The sequence below is a fragment of the Elgaria multicarinata genome, chromosome 5 (genome assembly GCF_023053635.1).
Source record: "Elgaria multicarinata webbii isolate HBS135686 ecotype San Diego chromosome 5, rElgMul1.1.pri, whole genome shotgun sequence".
NCBI lineage: Eukaryota > Metazoa > Chordata > Lepidosauria > Squamata > Anguidae > Elgaria > Elgaria multicarinata.
Window position 1 is genome coordinate 3,335,657 of NC_086175.1, and position 19,455 is coordinate 3,355,111.

Sequence of the window (19,455 nt, forward strand, 5' to 3'; positions counted from 1 at the left end):
ATATGGATGCATCCAGATTTAAGCTGGATCAACTGTGCTGATGTAAATTGACTTCCTCACCCCCTCCTTCCCACAGAACCCCTGCAGCTGTGGTCTGTGTAGGAGTGGAATCCCCCAAAATAAGAGAGGGATCTTCTGTAGAGCTCTTCTGCTCACAAAAGGCAGATCCTAGATCCATCCCATTTACTGATGAAACTTTTAAGTCAGCTTTAAGACTCATTATTTAGGTTTCATCCAGTAATAGTTGGAATTACATGCTTATGCATCAGTTAATTTAGTCAACTAGCAATGTGCCATTGCTTCTGCAAGTGACGGTATAAGCATACTTGCAAAATGGCCACTGACTGGAGGGAATCTGTACAGCAAAGCTCTGCTGGCTTTTTCTCAATTTTGTTTGCCCACATTGATTCTTGCTTGCAGGCCTGTTATGCACGGCATTTTTTGTCCTTTCCTTAGTGTGAGGTGTTGGTTGCTAGATACATAAACATAAACTGGGATGAAAAAAGGATTAGTATAATGAGTACTGCTGTCATAAAAGCAGTGACGGCTCCCTAAAGCAGAAGAAAGGAACATACTTCCTGGGGACATTTAGGATATTCTTTACCAGGTGAAAGACATCAGGTCCCCCAAACACAGTCTATTATCTTTCTCTCTCAGCTTTCTGACAGCAACTATCCCATATGGCAGAGAGGTTCAGGAGAAGACAGATTCATGAATGTATATGTTTTCACCTGTATCCCAAGCATCAGTGTTTTCAGAAGTACATTCTAAGTTACCCACCCATAATTAATTCATTTGCTAAAGTGAAGCAGGACATTATAGAAATTCTGACAAAATGGAAACTAAGATAACCAAGTCTGGTGCTGCTATAATGTACCTGAACAAGAGAACAACATAGTTACCTTCTGATAATTCTTTTTATCCATCCTGAGCCTTTTCCTAGGTGCTTCCTGAACTTCAAAATCTTCTGTGGGTTTCTTTGTCCTCTTTATTGGTTTCCTTTTATTTCCATGTAAGTTACCTTGGAGCAGGGGATGGGGGAAACTTACATGAAAAAGATCTAAAGCTCACTTAGAAATTATTTTGAATTGATCTAGTTACATTACTATTTAAATAAACGTTAATAATTTTATTAACCCTTAACGTCCTGGGGATCACCGCTTTTATTATTAAAACTAGTTTTACAAGTGCTCTCATGGCAAAGCTTCAGATCAAATCAACACAGTTATTCTGCAAGTTAACATTAATTTCTTGTTTCAAACAATTTACCAATGAATCCACAATCTGTAGTTTGTTGCTTGGGAGTAATTTCTTTTAAGAATAAAGCTTAAGTTGTTATACAATGGGGAAATATTAACTCTGTCTGTAAGTTCATTAGTGTGGCAGATCATTCTTCTCATGTTTTGCAAGAAATATAGCAATATATGTAGTATGTGAATTTATTTTGTACAAACCCTATTTTAATCGTTTTGTGCCAGAGTCTAAAAAAATAAAGCCATAAAGAAACGTTTTTAAAACTTCACATATTTACAAGATGCGGTGGAGGAATCAATTTAAAGTAAACAAATTCCATGTTACGGGTCCCCAAGGCAGAAGATCAGCTGCTAATTTATACAGTCTATTTCAACAGCTGTTTTAGTGTATAAAGATTCTACTTTAAAAAAAAAAGTTAATTTCTTAGCCTGGATCTATATGAAAAAAATGTAGTAAACTTCTACGTCACTGTTTTTCCTTTCTCAACTGTACTCTAGGAGGCCAGACTGCATGTTTAATATGAATCTAAGGAGCAGTATTCAAGTGCCTTGGATCAGCTGCTTCTTTGGGCAATTAGAAATTCAAGATTCAAAACGTATCTCCTTATTCTGTAACAAATTCTAATGAAACAGTTTTTCAAAAGAGAAATAACCATGGGTAACTGTCCAGTCATGTTTAATGCAAACTAGGATGTTTAAAAAATACTGCAGCCAGCGTATATGTCAATATTTTCTGAAAATATAGTGACAGAATTGGTACTGGCATACAATGATGGCCTTTTGCAAACTAGTAACAATGTGCCCAAGCATGAAAGACATCTTCTATAGATAAGGAATAAGCAATACTGTTTTTAATTATTTTGTAGGATGAAACTATCAGGAAGTTGAATAAAATTCAGCATTACAGCACTCAAGTATTTAATTCAGGATCCATAAAATGCTAAAGCCAAAGGAGCACAACATCTGAGAGAAGAATGATGATTTGTGAGCAATTACATAAAAAGGCACACTTAAAGATTACTTATAATGAATCAATAGTACACAGCACAAATTTCAATTACTTCTGGATCTTGATCTCCTTTTAGGTGATTCTTGAAAAACTTTACGTTTCGCCTCTCCCATACTCTTCTGTGACGAACCTTGAGAGATACAGAATGTTGTGTAGTGTGGTTTGTTTGTTTGTTTTTTTAAAAACTGACATCCAAATATTTTACACGTTGAGACAAAGCTGTTAACTTTCCCACAAGATGTTATTTCACACACAGATAACAAAACTGACTGCACTTTTTATACATTTTTCCAAAACTGACAAACCTGTCAAACACATCCTCATTCCTTTCATTGCCCAAAGCAGCAACCTGTGGCTTAAAATTTCTGTAACAATCTAACCAAGTTAATGTACTAAATATATACTTTATTTTTTATTATTACAACTACTACTGACAAAGATCATAAATATTGCCCCTCCAATTTTCCTTCAGGTATATTAACTATTCCAAAGAATTTTACCACCATATTTCAGGATATTAAGCAAAGTGTTTATCTAGATAGTAACCTAGCCCAAAAAAATCATTGTAGACTCTGATGTCATTCTACAAGATTCAAACAACTTAATAAGTCAGTTATAATTTGGAAATATGTGTTTCGAATTGTGTATGTCAACAGTCGTAATTATTAACAAAGGAAAATAGAATTACAAACTACACTATTATTTTAAGAACCATGATTATACTGAATGAGAATACTTAAATTTATTTCTCCTAATGGGAGCTGCTTATAGCCTGGAAAGGAATGAGAAACCAGCAATATCTAAACAGTAGGTTTACATAGAGCAACTTTGCAGAACAATGATCAAGAAATGCAGACGTTATTGACTTTTATTGTAAAGACTGCATTCACTGCTATCAGCACAACACACCAAAATTAGAAGTGTAGAACAGCAAAGACTGCTCTCCCTACAAGTCTGAAACTGTGTGCTTAGTTTAACACCACTACATATATTAAACTTAGTTAGAGTATACTAGCACAGTTTTACGTTTACCAGTGTCTTCTTCAGATTTGGGAGAGGTCACTATGGCAAATTTTGTGTTATAGCGTGCTTTCTGTTTTTCACTAAGCATGTTCCACTGTGATTCCAGCAGCTCTTCAATTTCATCGCTGGAGGCATCTGGATGTTCAGCAATCACCTGAACAAACATAATACTTATTCAAATATTAGAATATATATTTAGTTAAAGTAAATGCTTTATTTCTAAAAGTTGTCAAATAAGAGATGAACATTTTGTTGTTTACTCTATGGGATCCACAAGACAAAAGACCAGTTACTGCGTGGTACTACATATCTCCTAGTTGGTAATCACATAGTAATAAACAGTATCATTTTAGTAATGAGAACTGTTTTTATTAGGGCTGTACACACACACACACCCTCCCGACTTGCTTCGGAGGCTGTTTTGGAACCTCCGAAACTTCCAGGACTCAGGGAGCTTCGGGGGGTGCTCGCCTCGCCTCCGAAACGAGATTCAGTCCTAACTCTCCACACGCAGCCCCCTTGCCCCTTCCTTCCCTCAACCCAGAGCTGCCACCACCAGGACTTGCCTGTAAATCGCATCCTCCTCCCAGAGAGCCGAGCCGCGATTTAAAGGTAAGATCACAGCAGCTCTGTTTTTACTATATCTATTGCCACAACCTGTGGCGAAGGGGCCCTTTACATCCACCATAGTTTGGGGTAATAGAAATAGAGAATCGCTATGATCTTACTTTTAAATTGTGGGAGGAGGACAATTTACAGGTAAGTTGTGGCGGTAGTGGCGGGAGGTGACTGGGGAGGGGAAGAAGGGTGATTAGAAAAATGATATTAATCCTGAGAAAAAGAAACATGTTCAGGAGGCCAATCTCTTCAAGCTAATGTTCAGGAGGCCAATCTCTCCAAGCCAATGAAGCTGGCATTTGAATGAGTTAAACTGAGAAAAGAGATACCGCTCTTTCTCTTTAAAGAACCATACTTCTGCCCTGAGCACTAGAGAAAGTAATTTCTCCTCTGGCTGACTGCTTCCACCATTCCGAGCCGCCCGTCACTCAGCTCCACTGGCTGCTCCACTACACCTTCCCATCCATGTCCTGGTTGCAGCTCCCAGGCGGGTGTGAAGAGCCCCAGGAAGGCCCCAGCAGCAGGAGCCACGGACGAGGGAATGGGCAGGCCACAGCGGATCACCGCGAAAAGACGCGACAGCGGAGTACCATCTCTGGCTCCCCCACTGCTCCATGTCCGGAGGCCGCTGACCTGGGGCTAGACTAGACCAAGCGGGCAGCAGTGGCCAGGGGCACCAGCCTCTTTTACTACTGCTGAGGCTGCCACCACCTTCTCCTCCTCCCTCCTCTCTTTAGAGTATGATTACCCAGCAGGCCCCACATCAAACACAGCCCCACCACCCCTTCTGGCAGCTGAGAGGCAGGACCACAGGCCCCGCCACATAACCCTCCATGGAAAGGAACCCAGAAAGGAAGTGCCGCTTGCTTTGGACTGGTCATGTGATTAGGGGATCCGCAAAACATCGGGAGCTATTGCGCCCCCTATGGGGGAAATTGACACCGCAAAGTGGACCTCTTGCTTTATTAAGAAGCGTCTGTTCTATGATGTACGGAGGTATGACAACATATCCCGTCCAGCGAGTGCATCAAATGGACAACGGTCTGCATATTCCAGGTAAAGGAGGGCGTTAACAGACCCAAGTGACATTGACAAATTAATTTCTAAAATGATGAGAGAAAAGATTTTCCATCCAATTTTTTTCATACTTGAATTTATGGACTGCTTTTCAAAATAATTCTTCTAAACTAACACAGAATAAAACTAAAAATACTAAAATATCAACATTTAAAAACAAACGTTTTAATTGGACTTTACTGTCTTAAAATTTCGTACTAGTTTTAACATATTAATGGTTTAATTTGTTTTTGAATTGTATATTTATTGTTCTATTTTATATGTATGATTTTTATCTGTACGCCACCCGGAGATCCTTGTGATATAGGGCGGGATATAAATGTTTTAATAAATAATAAATAAATTATTTTCCCTGCTTAGTGATAAGTCAGACTTCCACCTACATGCGTGAATGGCTGGGGACTCTGTTGAAGTACATACAGAGGTTTTGCACATAGACATTTTATTTAGAATAGTTTAAGTATTGTAAGAGTAGGTGAAGGTAGTAAATGCCTCACAGACTGTATTACGCTCCCAGCCTAGGACAGTATTGCTGTTCCTTAAAAAAAGCTGAAAAGAAAATTTGATGTGGGGCTGGTCTTCTACTATATATATAGCAGTGAGACAGTGGCTGCATTCAAATATAATGCTAAACCACAGCTTGGCAATATAAAAGTGAACCATGCACTCTTCCCACCACCAGGCAAAGCCATGAGGATTTTGGGAGCTTTCCCTTCTATATTAGATTAATCACAGCTTGTCAAGACATTCTAACCTTGACAAGCTGTGGTTAATTTTAACTTTGAGTTGCTGGAACAAAGCAACCTCAAGCCATAGTTTATGAAGCTGACTTGTTTCAACTAACCATAGTTAAGGTTAACCATAGCTTGAGGTTCAGACTCCATGCTAAATTGCAATTAATCTAAAACCAAAATAAAACCTTCCAATCTCTTTGTGTCACACCGGAGAGGAGCACTGTGAAAGCCCAAGGCTTACTCCAGCTCATAATGCTAAATCATGGTCTAGCATTATGTACAAATGCAGCCAACTTGTTAATAGCTGCATTAACCTTGCAGTTTACATTCCATTTGCAAATGTTTCCCAATCACAAGTGTTCCTGTGTCCCTTCAAAAAGTGTTCCCACAAAGGATTGTGAGAGGCAGTGTCACACTCATCACCAAAGGACTTTTGTTTAATTGAAGCCTGAAAAGCCCTGCTGTGCTGACAGGCCAACACATGTATGTAATACAGCTTTTGGGATCAAGGCCAAAGTGTTTAGATATTAGCAAAGAGCCCGTGTGGTATACAGGATGGAGCACTGGACCTCAAAGCCTGTTAAGCCATGATAAATCACTCTCTCAGCTTAAGCAACCTCACAGATTTGTTGCCAGGACAATGAAGGATAATCCGATACATGATATCCAGGGTTCTTGGAGGAACGATGGAACATGTATACGTGTACATATGGCCATGTGTTCATGCAAGTGTCCAAGTGTGTGTGTATGAGAGGGACAGACAGAATTCATGTAGTAGAGAGCATGTGGCATGTTTTGAAAACTATCAGAAGAAAAACAGATTTCTGTAACACAGAATTACTTAACAATACAAGTTCTGAAGGTACAAACCTCATCTCTGTGCTTCTGACAGAACACCAAGAACTGAGAAACTGCATCTCCCTTTCTGTTTCGTGGAGTATATGCAACAGCCTTTTTTCTACTGACAGGTGACACTGTGCCTCTTTTGGCTTCTCTGTCTTCAAGGACTTTTTCAGGAGTTGAATTCTTTACAGGTTTGATGCTTTCTTGAGATTCATCCATTGCAAGCAATTTTGTTCTCCTCCTCCTCTTGGCAGGAACATCATATTCTTTACTTGATTTCAGAGTCTGAGAAATGTCTTCATCTGTGTAAATTTTATCCATTTCCTCCAAAGATTTAACAACAAGACCTGCTTCCTTTGCTACTTGAGGATTAAGAAGAGGTCTGCCCCTAACATAAATGAAATTATACTTGGCTTTCCGTTCTTCCACTCTCAAGGATAATGCATCTTTTGCTTGTTTGACACCCATTTCCCACTGGGGGCGTAGTTTTCCTGAAACAGGTTTCAACATCTGTGGGGGGAAAACATGAAGTAGTTATGCAAGGCCAGCAATAAAAGGAAAAACCCTATCTATATGTATTATGAAAAGCATCACTCTCTATTAATATATTCAAATGAAACTTCTATCCCAATATGGAAGAAAATGCTGTTAGAAAAGGATGTTAAGTTGAGCAGGAATAATGGAGAAGTCGCAGTTGAAGCTACCACATTGGCGGTCAACGAAGAACTGAGGGGCTCGGGCGGGAACCCCTGGGGACATTCGCAGTACGGACCGGGTTCCCTCCAAAACTCTAGGCTATAGAAGTTTCCCGAATGAAGATCCGCGCAGGCACAGAGCCCATCAGTGTGATGCACAGAGACCACGAAGAAGAAGAAGAATTTGCAAGGAAATGTGACACACTAGATGCAGTAACTTTTGTAAACCATCCAGAGAGCTTTGGCTATGGGGCAGTACATAAAATAAATAAATAAATAAAAAAATAAAACTACCCAGTCCCACAACAATTCACAGTGCTTCTTGTGTTTATCCAGGCAGATAATATAGCAGCTGAGATATAACACACAATTTTTACCTTTATTTTCTCTGCTTTGGTAAGGGAATGCTTTGCACTTTCCTGGCACAATTGCTCAAATTGTTCTTCTCCTTTGAATGGCACAAGACTTTTCTCAAATACCCAAGCTCGTTCTGGGGCATCTCCAAAGAACTGTACATGATATTGGCGAAAACTTTTCTTTCGTCCTAAAAATTGTAGAAAGCGTATTTACATAATTTATGGTCTCATTTAGAAATATTAATATCGACCTACATAAAAACATATTCAATGATACACATAAGAATAATAGACCATTGTTTGACTTTTAGATATTGTTTTTCCATAAGACTTCATTTTAATTAATATTTTGTTAACACCCTATCTTTGATCTCTAATATATAGGTTTAACACTAAAAAATCTCCTTTGAAACAGATTGTACAAATACTGTATGTGTAAATTCTCTCTCAGGCCCTGGAGTTTATATCCTTTACATTAGTACAGAACATTTAATTAACCATAACTGTGGCAGAGTTCAAAGAAGTGTTGAGCTACTCTCTATGCCCAACTATGGAGATGTTCTTGCAGGGGTAATAAAGAATCACTAGTCCTAAACGACTATATAATTTTTAGGAGTGTGCAGTTAGGCAGTAGAAGTAAAACACAACAAAACTCCACAGCTGTGACCCCACCCCCACCGAAAAAACACACCTTTCAGAATTGGTGATATCTACCTCCCACTGTAAGACAACCTCACAGCATGGGCAGGAGAGAGGGCTACAGAGTCAGACTACGTCATACTGTTGGCAGAACTTACATCCACACTGAATGATGTAATGATGCAGCTAGTAGGTAAAGCCAAGGGGAAGAAGGGCAGGCTGCGGGCTATAGCCCCTTTCTCCAAACTGGTGGCCCCCAGAGATTTGGGGTTTCAACTCCCATCAGCCCCAGACAGCATGACCAAACTACCTGAAGGCACCAAGTTCAGGAAGACTGGGCAACCTGATGCCTCCCAGATGAGTTGGACTACAATTCCCAGCATTCCTTATGACTGGCCATTCTGGCTGGGGCTGATGAGAGTTGTAGTCAAGAACATCTGGAAGGCATCAGGTTGCGCTAAAACTAACAAGGCAAATCAAGAATATTAATTCTTTTAAAGCTACGCCTCTTTTGCTCTTTCCTAAATGGCTATGAATCAAGCTTATCAGTAGAAGTTACATAACTATACAGGAAAACTACCAAAAATATCTTGTCTATCCCAGATTGGCCCACAGGAACCTGAATTATTTTTCTGCAAGACTAAAATGCACTCACTAAAGTTTTACTACATACCTGTAATCTAACTGAATACTCAAGTCCCTAGAATATTGTGATCCTAGTATTTGAAATATTAAAATATTATAATAAACTTATTCAAATTACTACTATATTTGTATTAATATTAGGTACTTTTTTATTCTGGCCTAATAAATACCTCAGTGCTATTCAGAAAGCTTGCATGACCTCCCATCTTCTCTAGTTAATGAAATCAACAGTCAAATAAAAATATATCAGTTCACTTCTTTTTTCCTTCTTATTTTTGGGCCAAATACAGCCATAGCTGCAAATACTAAACTACCAAAAAAAAAAAAAAAAAAAAAAAAGAAGAAGAAAAAGAAAAAGAAGCATACCATTTAGTTTTGTGAAGCTATGAAGAAGAGGATCAGTTGAAATAATACAGGGCCACCATGGATAGCCAGACACTTTGGACCATACCAAGTCTCCTACATTGTATTTCAATGCATGAGTTTTGTCATCTTTTCCAGTAAGCAAAGAAGAATCTTCTTTAGCAGGAACCTTTTGTTAAAAAGATAAAAGGCAGACATTTACAAATTCTAGCAACTTAAACATCAAATGCATCATATCAGAATACACATGAAAAATATTTGATAACCATAACTTCATTTTTCTGGTAACAACGCTATTTGGTTCATTGCAATTGTAACTTAAAACCAGTGCTCCCCCAAAAACCTTCAGTGCTCTAAATAAGATTTGGGTTGCTAAGAAAACAGCTATAATGGAACCCATGGGGATTTTCTTTTTCTTTAAGGCTTTGTGTGAAGTTTCTCATATTTGGGTACAAATTATGGGGCAACTGCTATCTTAAATTAACATGTGAGGCTTGTTATTCCAGTTTCTCTTGAAGTTGATAATACTATTCTTGGAATTTCTAGATCCGCATGTCAGAGACATTTCACATTACGCAACAGAAAGCACATACAGTGGTGGCCAAAACTGTGGACACCTTTTTAAATTTTCATGTTTTGCAACTTCGCATGCTTATAGAAAATGTTCTTTTTCACAAAATTCAAATATTTATATATCAATTGAAAGATAATTTAATGCTGAATTCAATACAAAAAAACAGAATGCAAATATCTGCAGTACAAAAAAAGTTATGCTGCAAATACTGCAATCATGATCAATTTACAGTAAAATCTGATACAATGATATAATAATAATAATAATAATAATAATAATAATAATAATAATAATAAAATAATAATAATAATAATTTTATTTGTTACCTGCCTCTCCCTCTGGATTGAGGCGGGGTACAACACAAATAAAAACACCATAAAATACATACAACTAATTCAAACGTTTAAAACCAGTGCATATCAGATACTGTACTTACAATTGCAATGTACTATTAGTATTTGGTAGGGTAGCCTTTATTTTTGGAAACAGCATCACAGCGACATCTCATTGAGCCGACAAGTGTTTGAAGCTCTTCCTTCTTTATGGCGTGGTGCCAGGAATCAATTATAGCCTCAATTAATTGCCTTTTATTTGATGGGCGCCTCATTCGTACAAGAATTTTCAAACAGTGCCACAAATTTTCTATCAGGTTCAGGTTAGGGCTGTTTCCTGGCTAGGTCAACAATTGAATGCCCTTTGCTGTGAACCACTGTTTGCATATTTTTGTAGTGTGGCAGGGAGCTGAATTCTGCTGAAAAATAAATGGTGCATTGTTGGGAAAGAGATCCCTGATGGAAGGTAGCAGTTTTGGTTCCAGGATGGTGTCAATGTATTTTCGTGCGTTCAGCGTGCCGTCGATTACATGAAGGCAGCCAACACCATCTGCTGACATACATGCCCAAATCATAATGCTTGTTGGGGGCTTAACAGTTGCCTCAATGCAGTCAGGATGTAGTTCTCCCTACTCTACGTCTCACATATTTTCGCCCATCACTACCAAATAAGCTTATCTTACTTTCGTCACTCCAAATAACTTGCTTCCACTGATCTTCTGTCCATTCACTGTGTTCTTTTGCCCACTGTAGTTGTTTCCGGCGCTGCTGTAGATTCAGATATGGCTTTTTTCTAGGAATCCTACCTTTTAGTCCAAGATCTGATAGTCTTCTCCTTATCGTTCTGGAACTGACAGAAGCGCCAGTTGCACCAAGTTCACCTCTGATGGTCTCAGATGACATTTTTCTGTCCTTGACACACAGCCTTTTTATTCTTCTGTCATCAATAGAAGACGTGCACTTTTTATGGCCTTTTCCTGCTTTGTTTTTTTATTGACTTTGTTTCCTTATACCGTAAACAAAACTTTCATACTCCAGATGTAGTCATTGTTCGACCAACTTGCCTTGCAATTTCAGCATAGGAAAGACCTGATTCATGAAATACAACAATTCTGCTTCTTTTCCTGGGTGTCCAACCAACTCTTTTCTTTGGTGCCATTGCTCTATTTATAATGTACTCTTTTAATTTGAGAAATACTTCAAATATTCACACAATCTCCAATTCCGCTTCAGTAACAAAGATGTTTGTTCTGTCTTCTACAAAACGAACAGCAAAACTGACTTTTCCCAACTTGAAACATGATGTACCGCAGCTACTGCCATGTGATTGGTCCCCAGAACAAGGACTGTGATTGGGCAGTAGGGTTTGCAATTCCAACCCGCTTCTTTATTCAATCACACCTGTGTTTGTTTTTAGACTAAAGTTAGTATAACTTTTTTGTACTGCAGATATTTGCATTGTTTTTAATATTGAATTCAGCATTAAATTCTCTTTCAATTGATACATAAACATTTGAATTTCGTGAAACAGAACATTTTCTATAAGCATGCAAAGTTGCAAAACATGAAAATTTCAAAAAGTGTCCACAATTTTGGCCACTGCTGTATTAGCTACTAGGTTAATGTGCAGCAAAGAGCAATGACTAACCCTGGCTCTCTGGCATATGGACCAATGAGATACACATGGTTGAAAAAACATATATCTGATGATATATCTTATAAATGCAAGTGTAAATCAGCCTTATGCCTTGAAGGTGAACTAAAATTATTGAAGCGGTTCTTCAGGAGAGATCCAATAATGCATACCTTTTTTTCTTTTCTTTTTTTTACAAAGGAAGTGAGGCAGGTGGCTACCAGGAGGGCCTTCTCTGCTGTGGCACCCCAGCTGTGGAATGAGCTCCCTAAGGAGGTTCGCCTGGCACCTACATTATATGCTTTTAGATGCCAGGTGAAGACCTTTTTATTCTCCCACCATTTTAACAGTCTATAAAAAAATTTAACTTGGCGTTTTAAATTTGTAATTTTGTATTGCTGCTGTTTTTATCTGGTTGAGCTTTTATATTGTATTTTGTATTATGGTTTTATACTGTTTTATACTTTGAATGATTTAATTTTTGTGTACTGCCCAGAGAGCTCCGGCTATTGGGTGGTATAGAAATGTAATAAATAAATAAATAAAATAAATAAGTGATGAATTCTGAATCATCACTGGTCTGGATGATTTACCAGAGCAGTACAAATTAGGAAAAAAGAGAGTACCACTCCCACTTAAAGCCCCATCTTTCCAAAGGGTCTGAACGATTCCTCCACCCTTGGTGAAGGCAGTAAACAAAATAAAGCCTCAATAGTAAGAAATGCAGAGTAGTTCGTGTATGTGTGGACAACTAATGAAGGATCAAGGCCAAAATACTGGCTGAAAACTTTCAGAATCATTTAATGCACCCAATGCAAAAGTTATATAGAATCAAAGACTGTTCTGTGACATCAGCATTCAGTGAATAAAAAAGTGATAAAAATAATACCCACAGTATCAGGAAACAAAAAATCTTGGTCCATGGCTGTGCTGTTACAGTGGGAGGTGCATGGGATTCTATTCCCATTCCCTTTCCCATTTTCATCTACAAATATCACTATCAGGCAAACCCTGAGATCCACTAAAAGATAAACTGTGCCCTGTACAGGCTGCATTCCCATCGCCTGGGTGAGGCCTTGCAGCATTCCTCCACTATTTGCTACTAGGCAGCTTAGGTTTAGTTTCTATGAATTTGCTGTTGTAGCTTTCATGCTTGCTTAAGTGACTCCTTTCCCTTGCAAAAATCATGCACCCCTCACAAAGAAATTGTCCCCATGTTATGAACGCATTCCCAATACTGCTTGCTGATTCGTTAGCCCCTCCCATGTACAGACAGTGGGGGTGCTGTCAGGAGCAATACTGCCATTGGTAGGTGGCAACGGCACTGCTAGGAACTCTGTAAATCATTGATACATTAGTTCTCTTTTCTGCTACTGTTACAATGCTTTTGTCATTGCTGCTGGAAAAGCAGAGGATGATATCTAGTTAAACCTAAACTCTAACATTCCTGTGTCCATCTTGGGCTAGATTATAGGATTGTCCTTTCTAAAGTTTTGGTATCGCAACAGCTTATAGACAAGTTGCTTACCTGTCACTTGAGTTCTTCTAGTGGTCATCTGTGGATTCACACATGGGCTCTGTGCCTGGGCGGAGCAGCACTGGGAAACTTCTAGAGCTGAGGCGTTCCGGGCAGGAACCCCTCCCCCACGGCACTGTGCACATGCTCAAAGGGGTTCCTGCCCATTCCCCTCCGTTCATGGAGACTGACACGTGGCCTCAGAACCAAAGGGACTGAAATATGACATGTACGAAAAATACTGTAACATGACACCATAAGTGTCAACATCAAGGAGTTCTGCAATGTATTCATGATAGGCACGAACACTGTAGCGGGGAAAGCGGGTGGGCTCTGTGAATGCACAGATGACCACTCGAAGAGCTACAGTTACAGGTAAGCAACCTGTCTTTTTCCATCGTGGTCTCTGTGCATTACACATGGGTGAATAGCACGTTGACTTAGCAGGCATGATGGTAGGTTTTTATGCCAGTATTGATGAGAGGACCACTCTTCTGAACGTGCAATCAGCTCGAGCGTCGAGACAGTAATGCTTCCCAAAAGTGGAGGGTTGGGACCAGGTTGCAGCCCTGCATAGGAATGGAAGTCCAATTCCCTTGTCGAAAGCTGTCGATGTAGCCATAGCTCGAACAGAGTGGGCTCTAACCGGTGTGGTGAGCGATAGACCTTGCATCTCATAGGCCAGAGCAAGCGTAAGAACAATTCAGATAGCTAAACGCTGAGATGAAATTGGCAATCCCTTCTTTCAGCCAGAATAACAAAGAAATAAACGAGATGAGGATTAGAAGGCTGTAGATCTAGCTTTATAAAAAGTGAGTGCTCTGCAGACATCGAGAGTATGCATCGTTGTCTCCAATGCCGAAGTCAGTGTTGGAAAGAAAGCCGGTGAAGTGATTGCCGGGTTCAAGTGGAAATCTAAAACGACCTTAGGTAAGAAAGTAAGGTCTGGCCTGAGAAGAACCTTGTCCTTGTGGAAGGATAGATACAGCTGGTCTACTCAGAGAGCGCAGAGTTCGCTAGATCGACGTGCCAACGTCATTGCGACTAAAAAGACAGTCTTTCATGATAACAAACTGAAGTCCGATGCCAGCATTGGCTCGAAAGGAGAAGTTAAGGCCTTTAGGACAACTGAGAGGCTTCATGCTGGGACAACAGCTCTGACTGGTGGAGCTAAATTATGAATACCCTTGAGAAACCTCTTAGACAAAGTGTGTGAAAAAACTGTGAATCCCTCAACAGGAGGGTGGGATGCAGAAATTGCTACAAGATAAACACATAGAGACAAGTAAAGAAGGCCTCTATCAAAAAGCAAAGGAAGAAAACATAAAAGTTGATGTAAGGAAGCGACTCTAGGCTGAAAGTTATTAGCTAGAACATAAACTGCAAACACAGTTCATTTCCTATGATATAACACCTAGGTAGAGTCTTTCCTAGATGTCTGTAAGAATCGGCATAGAGAAGCCGGAAATGGGTCGAGCTCCAAGCCTAAATTTTCCATGCTGTCAATTGAAGCAACTAGAGATTGGGGTGTCTGAAACACCCTCAACACTGTGTGAGGAGATCCGGGATGTTCAGGAGGCTGCAGTAATTGGCCTGCGACAGACTAAGAATACGGGCGAACCACATCTGGTGAGACCACCATGAGGTTACCAGAATGCAGGACATCTGGTTGGCCAATGCATAATAGAGGCCAATGTTCCACCATAGGGTGAATGGAATGAACCCCTATCGAGTTCCTTCCCTGGCCCGCTCTGCTGCAAAACTGGGGAAGCACAGAGTTGGTTGGTGTCACGAAGAGATCGATCTCTGGAAGTCCCCAGGTGTGAAATAGATAGTCCAGGTCTTGTCTGTGTAGCTGCCACTCGTGAGACTCTTGTCAATATCAGCTGAGATTGTCCGCTAAGAGGCTGTGAGCACCCGCAATGTGTATGGCAGTTTTCTGTCGAAACACCAACACAAGATGTGTAAGGTGAGTTCTAGGAGGGGTCGAGATTTTGTTTCACCCTGTTTGTTCAGGTAGGCAATGGTGGTAGTGTTGTCTGCTGCGACCTGTAACCATGTTGAAGGTTCGGTTCAAAGACCTTCAGTGATTTGTAAATCGCCAGTTGATGTAGTTGGTGCACTCGACATCAGTTCAATGTCCGTGGACCTGCAAGCCCTGATAGTGGGCACCCCAGCCAAGGAGGGAGGCATCCGTCATTACGATGCCCTGAATGCTGTGAGAGTGGAAGGGAACTCCGATTTAGAGAACTCGGCCGTGTCCACCACAAGAGGGAGATCTGGACGAAAGGCGGCAGGCTCATTTTGGTACACCTGGGGTTCTTGTTGATGTCGAATGACTGGAGGAACCCAAACTGTAGACATTGCATTCGGAATCTGGACTGCTGTACAACAGCTGTTGTCGAGGCCATAAGTCTGCTTAAGCATTGGACAGCGAATGCCCTTACATGAGTTGCTTTCATGATATTTGTTGCGAGTTGTGTTATTTTTTGAGCCCTATCTTGTGGGAGAAAAGCCTTGCTGACACTAGAGTCCAATAGACCACTTATAAATTATATGTTTTGTCTTGGATAGAGATGAGACTTTTCATAATTTATATACAGGCCGAGTTGACACAGATGGTTGCGGGTGATGACAATGGACCTCTGTAGTTGGAGCTTCGTCTTCACAACAAGGAGCCAATCGTCGAAGTAAGAATATACCTCAGTGCTGCTGAACCTGAGATTTGCACAGACGACAGCCATGCATTTCGAGAATACTCTCGGTGCGGTGGAGAGAATGAAGGGAAGTGCAGTGTATTGGTAAATCATGTCTCTGACAATAAAATGCAGATACTTGCGGGAGACATGAAAGTAGGCACTGCAGACATCGAGGCCAGCAAGACCATTCAAAATCTCCTGACATGGCAGTAAATATTGAGGTCTCATAGGTCTAGAACTAGACGAAGACCTCCATCCTTCTTTGGCAATGTGAAGTACCTGGAGTAAAACCCGTTGCGAAGGTCGTCTGGTGGGACATTCTCTATGGCTCCCTTGTGGAGCAACAAGACCTCTGATGAAAGGGTGTTGTTGTTTGTGGTATACTTCATGGTGCCTGGAGGAGGGATGTCTTAAACGGTACCTTCTTCTATAACAGAGAGGACCCATTGATCATTGGTGATAGCTCGCCAAGCTGGAAGAAAAGGAGCCAAGCACTCTCTGAAAGGGTCGGAGTGGAAGCAGGGAATTGTTTCCTCTGCTGTGGAGGTTTCTGCTACTGTTGTTGATGGTATCAATCCTGAGAAAAGGACAGTCAAGGTAAAGACCATCAACGCTGTGGTGGGATGTAAGGCTGTTGGAAACCCATTTTTCTAGCCGTTCCCCGACCCTTCTGGACAGTATCAAGTGCATCATCAGTTTTATCATTAAAAAAACCAGAACCATTGAAAGGTAGGTCTTCAATTTTTGCCTGCATCTCCTGGGAAAGACCTGCTGAATGAATTCAGGCATGTCTACAGAAGGCTATGATGAAGGCCTTTTCCCTGCAATCAACTTTGTGTTCGAGGTCTAACTTGTGCCTGCAAGAAAACTGAGCGGACTGGTAAGCAACCTGTCTTTCTTCTTTGTGGTCTTTGTGCATCACACATATGGGTGATTGACAAGCTAACTTGAGGGTTGGTGTAGCTGCTTTCACTGGAGACCCGATGAGAGGACTGCTCTGCCAAATGCACAATACGCTTGGGACTGTAGGTCAAGTCTGTAGTGCGAGATGAAAGTTGTTGGCTTTGCCCACATAGGAGATCATGAAGTGGAATGCCTTTGCCGAAAGCTGTCGACATCAAGACTCCCTGAGTGGAATGTGCTCAAATGGAGTGAGGCAACTCTAACTTGGCCAAACTGTAAGCTAATTTGATAGTATCCACGAAGCAAATAGTTGAGACGAAACAGGCTGGCCCTTCTTGTTTCCAGCATAACAAGAAACAAATGTAGTGAATGACGAAAGAGTTGTGTTCTAGATTTATAGAAAAGGAGGTCTCTCCTAAAATCTAAGGTATGCAGAGATATTTCGTGAGCCGACGGGGAATCCTGAAAAAAGGCAGGCAGAACCACATCTTGGTTAATGTGAAAGTCTGAAAGTACTTTAGGCAGAAAGGAAGGGTCCGTTCGGAGAACAACTTTGTCCTTATGTAACATTAAGTACGGTGGATCAATGTGTAGTGCACACAGTTCTGACACCCGTCTTGCTGTTGTGATTGCTACCAAAAAGGCCACTTTGAGAGATAAAAGTTGAACATCAGCGGTAGCTAGTGGTTCAAACGGTTTGGACATTAGTGCTGTCAGCACAACCAAAAAACTCCATTGGGGAGTGAAATTCCGAATGGGTGGAATGTGGTTCTTAAGTCCTCTCCTGAATTGTCTCACCAATGGGTGAGTAAAAGTGGAAAAACCCTGAACATGGGTATGTGATGCGAAAATAGCCGCTAGAAACCCTTATTGAAAAAAACTTCAGGCTGTTCTTGAATAGGGAGTGGAGGAAAAGTAAGATGTTAGAAAAGCGAACTTGATGGTCTGAATGACCCAAGAAGCAAATCTTTGGGAAGAGATGGATGATCCCTTATTCTTTTCCCCATAACAGATAAAGAGTCGAAAGGATAAACGAAAGGCCTGCGTTCTTGATTTGTAAAAGGCAAGGGCTCTTCGAACAACAAGAGTATGCATGGTGGACTCGAGTGCTGATTGAGGAGACGGGGGGAAAGCTGGAGGGATGACGTCCAGGTTTAAGTGAAAATCGGTAGCCACTTTTGGAAGGAAGGACGACTGAGGACGACTTTATCCCTGTGGAAGTTCAGGTAGGGTTGATCTACTCGCAATGCAGTGAGTTTACTTGCTCTTCATGCAGATGTAAAAGCGACAAGAAATGCGAGCTTGAAGGTGAGAAGGCATAGATCAGTGGTTGCAAGTGGTTTGAACGGGGGCTTAGTGAGAGCATGGAGTACAACTGAAAGGCTCCATGTCGGTAGAACTGACTTGAAAGGGCCACTTAAATTTCTTAGACCTTTAAGAAAATGGCGTATCACTGGTTGAGTAAAGACTGTGAAGGATCAAATTGGAGTGTGCATAGCCAATATAGCTGCTAGGTAGACTCTGATGGAGGAGAGTACAAGTCCCTTAAGGTGAAGGGAGTAAAGGAACGCCAAAATACTTTGTATTGGTGCAGAAACGGGGTCGTATCCCGATGATGCAGCTATGGTAGTAAAAGCCTTCCATTTTGGGAAGTAGAAGCGTCTGCTGGCTTGCCTGCTGGACTCCGTAAGAATGTCTTGTATTGGTTGCGGCAAGGTTTGTATATTCAGTTGTGGATCAACCAGGCTGTTAGCTGAAGGGTGTTCAGGTCGGGGTGATGGACTCTGCCTTTGTCCCTGGTGAGGAGGTTCAGCGTTGAAGGGAGTCTGAGAAATGTCTGTCTGGACTGCAATAGAAGTTTTGTGAACCATGGTTGTCTCGGCCACCATGGAGAGATTAGTATGCACCAGGTGTGGTCGCTCTGAATCTCGGATATGACTCTCATGAGGAGCGGGATGGGTGGGAACATATAGAACATGGTCCCTGACCAGATCACAAAGGTGTCTCCCATAGATCCAATACCTGAGCACCCGCGACTGCAAAATTGGGGGCATACTGAGTTAGCCTCTTTTGGGGATGATGAAATAGCGCGAGTCGGATCACTCCTTTTGAAATTAGGGACTGGATTTCGTCCGTAAGCATGGGTGATGGAGGTGTCATTTGTACACCCAAGAATGGGGGGATGGTATCGAATTCTATTTTGTAGCCTGATTCTACAATGCAGAGGACCCAGGTGTCGGTGGTGATTGCAGCCCAAGCATCGTAGAAGGGTCGAAGGTAAGGTCCAAATAAGGTAAGGCGCTGAGGGGTTTGCAGTTGGGGCTTTTGAAAGTCAAAAGGCACTGTTTCTTTGTATATGGTCTCCTTCATGAAGAGGGAGCAAAGGGTTGGCACTTTGTATGCTGAGGCTGTTGTTGGCGGTCCTGATGTTTACGCTGGGAAAGGTGGTAATTTGGTTGTCAGTACCATCTTCGCTGCTGTGGGAAAGAGGTTGAGAAAGTCCCATTTTTGTGTGCAGTGCTTCTGGCTTTGTGGACAGAATC

General features: G+C 41.0%; 1 protein-coding gene across 1 annotated transcript in view; it reads right to left on the reverse strand.

The window, feature by feature from the left end:
* The window catches only part of NSD2 (nuclear receptor binding SET domain protein 2), a 139,994-nt gene that overhangs the window by 110,695 nt on the left and 9,844 nt on the right, over positions 1-19,455 (reverse strand). Inside the window, exons 2-7 of the mRNA XM_063125913.1 lie at positions 9,259-9,424; positions 7,630-7,796; positions 6,585-7,067; positions 3,295-3,439; positions 2,315-2,392; positions 903-1,021 (exon numbers count right to left, since the gene is read on the reverse strand). Coding sequence (XP_062981983.1) covers positions 903-1,021; positions 2,315-2,392; positions 3,295-3,439; positions 6,585-7,067; positions 7,630-7,796; positions 9,259-9,424 — 1,158 coding nt within the window. The remainder of the gene's footprint in view (positions 1-902; positions 1,022-2,314; positions 2,393-3,294; positions 3,440-6,584; positions 7,068-7,629; positions 7,797-9,258; positions 9,425-19,455) is intronic.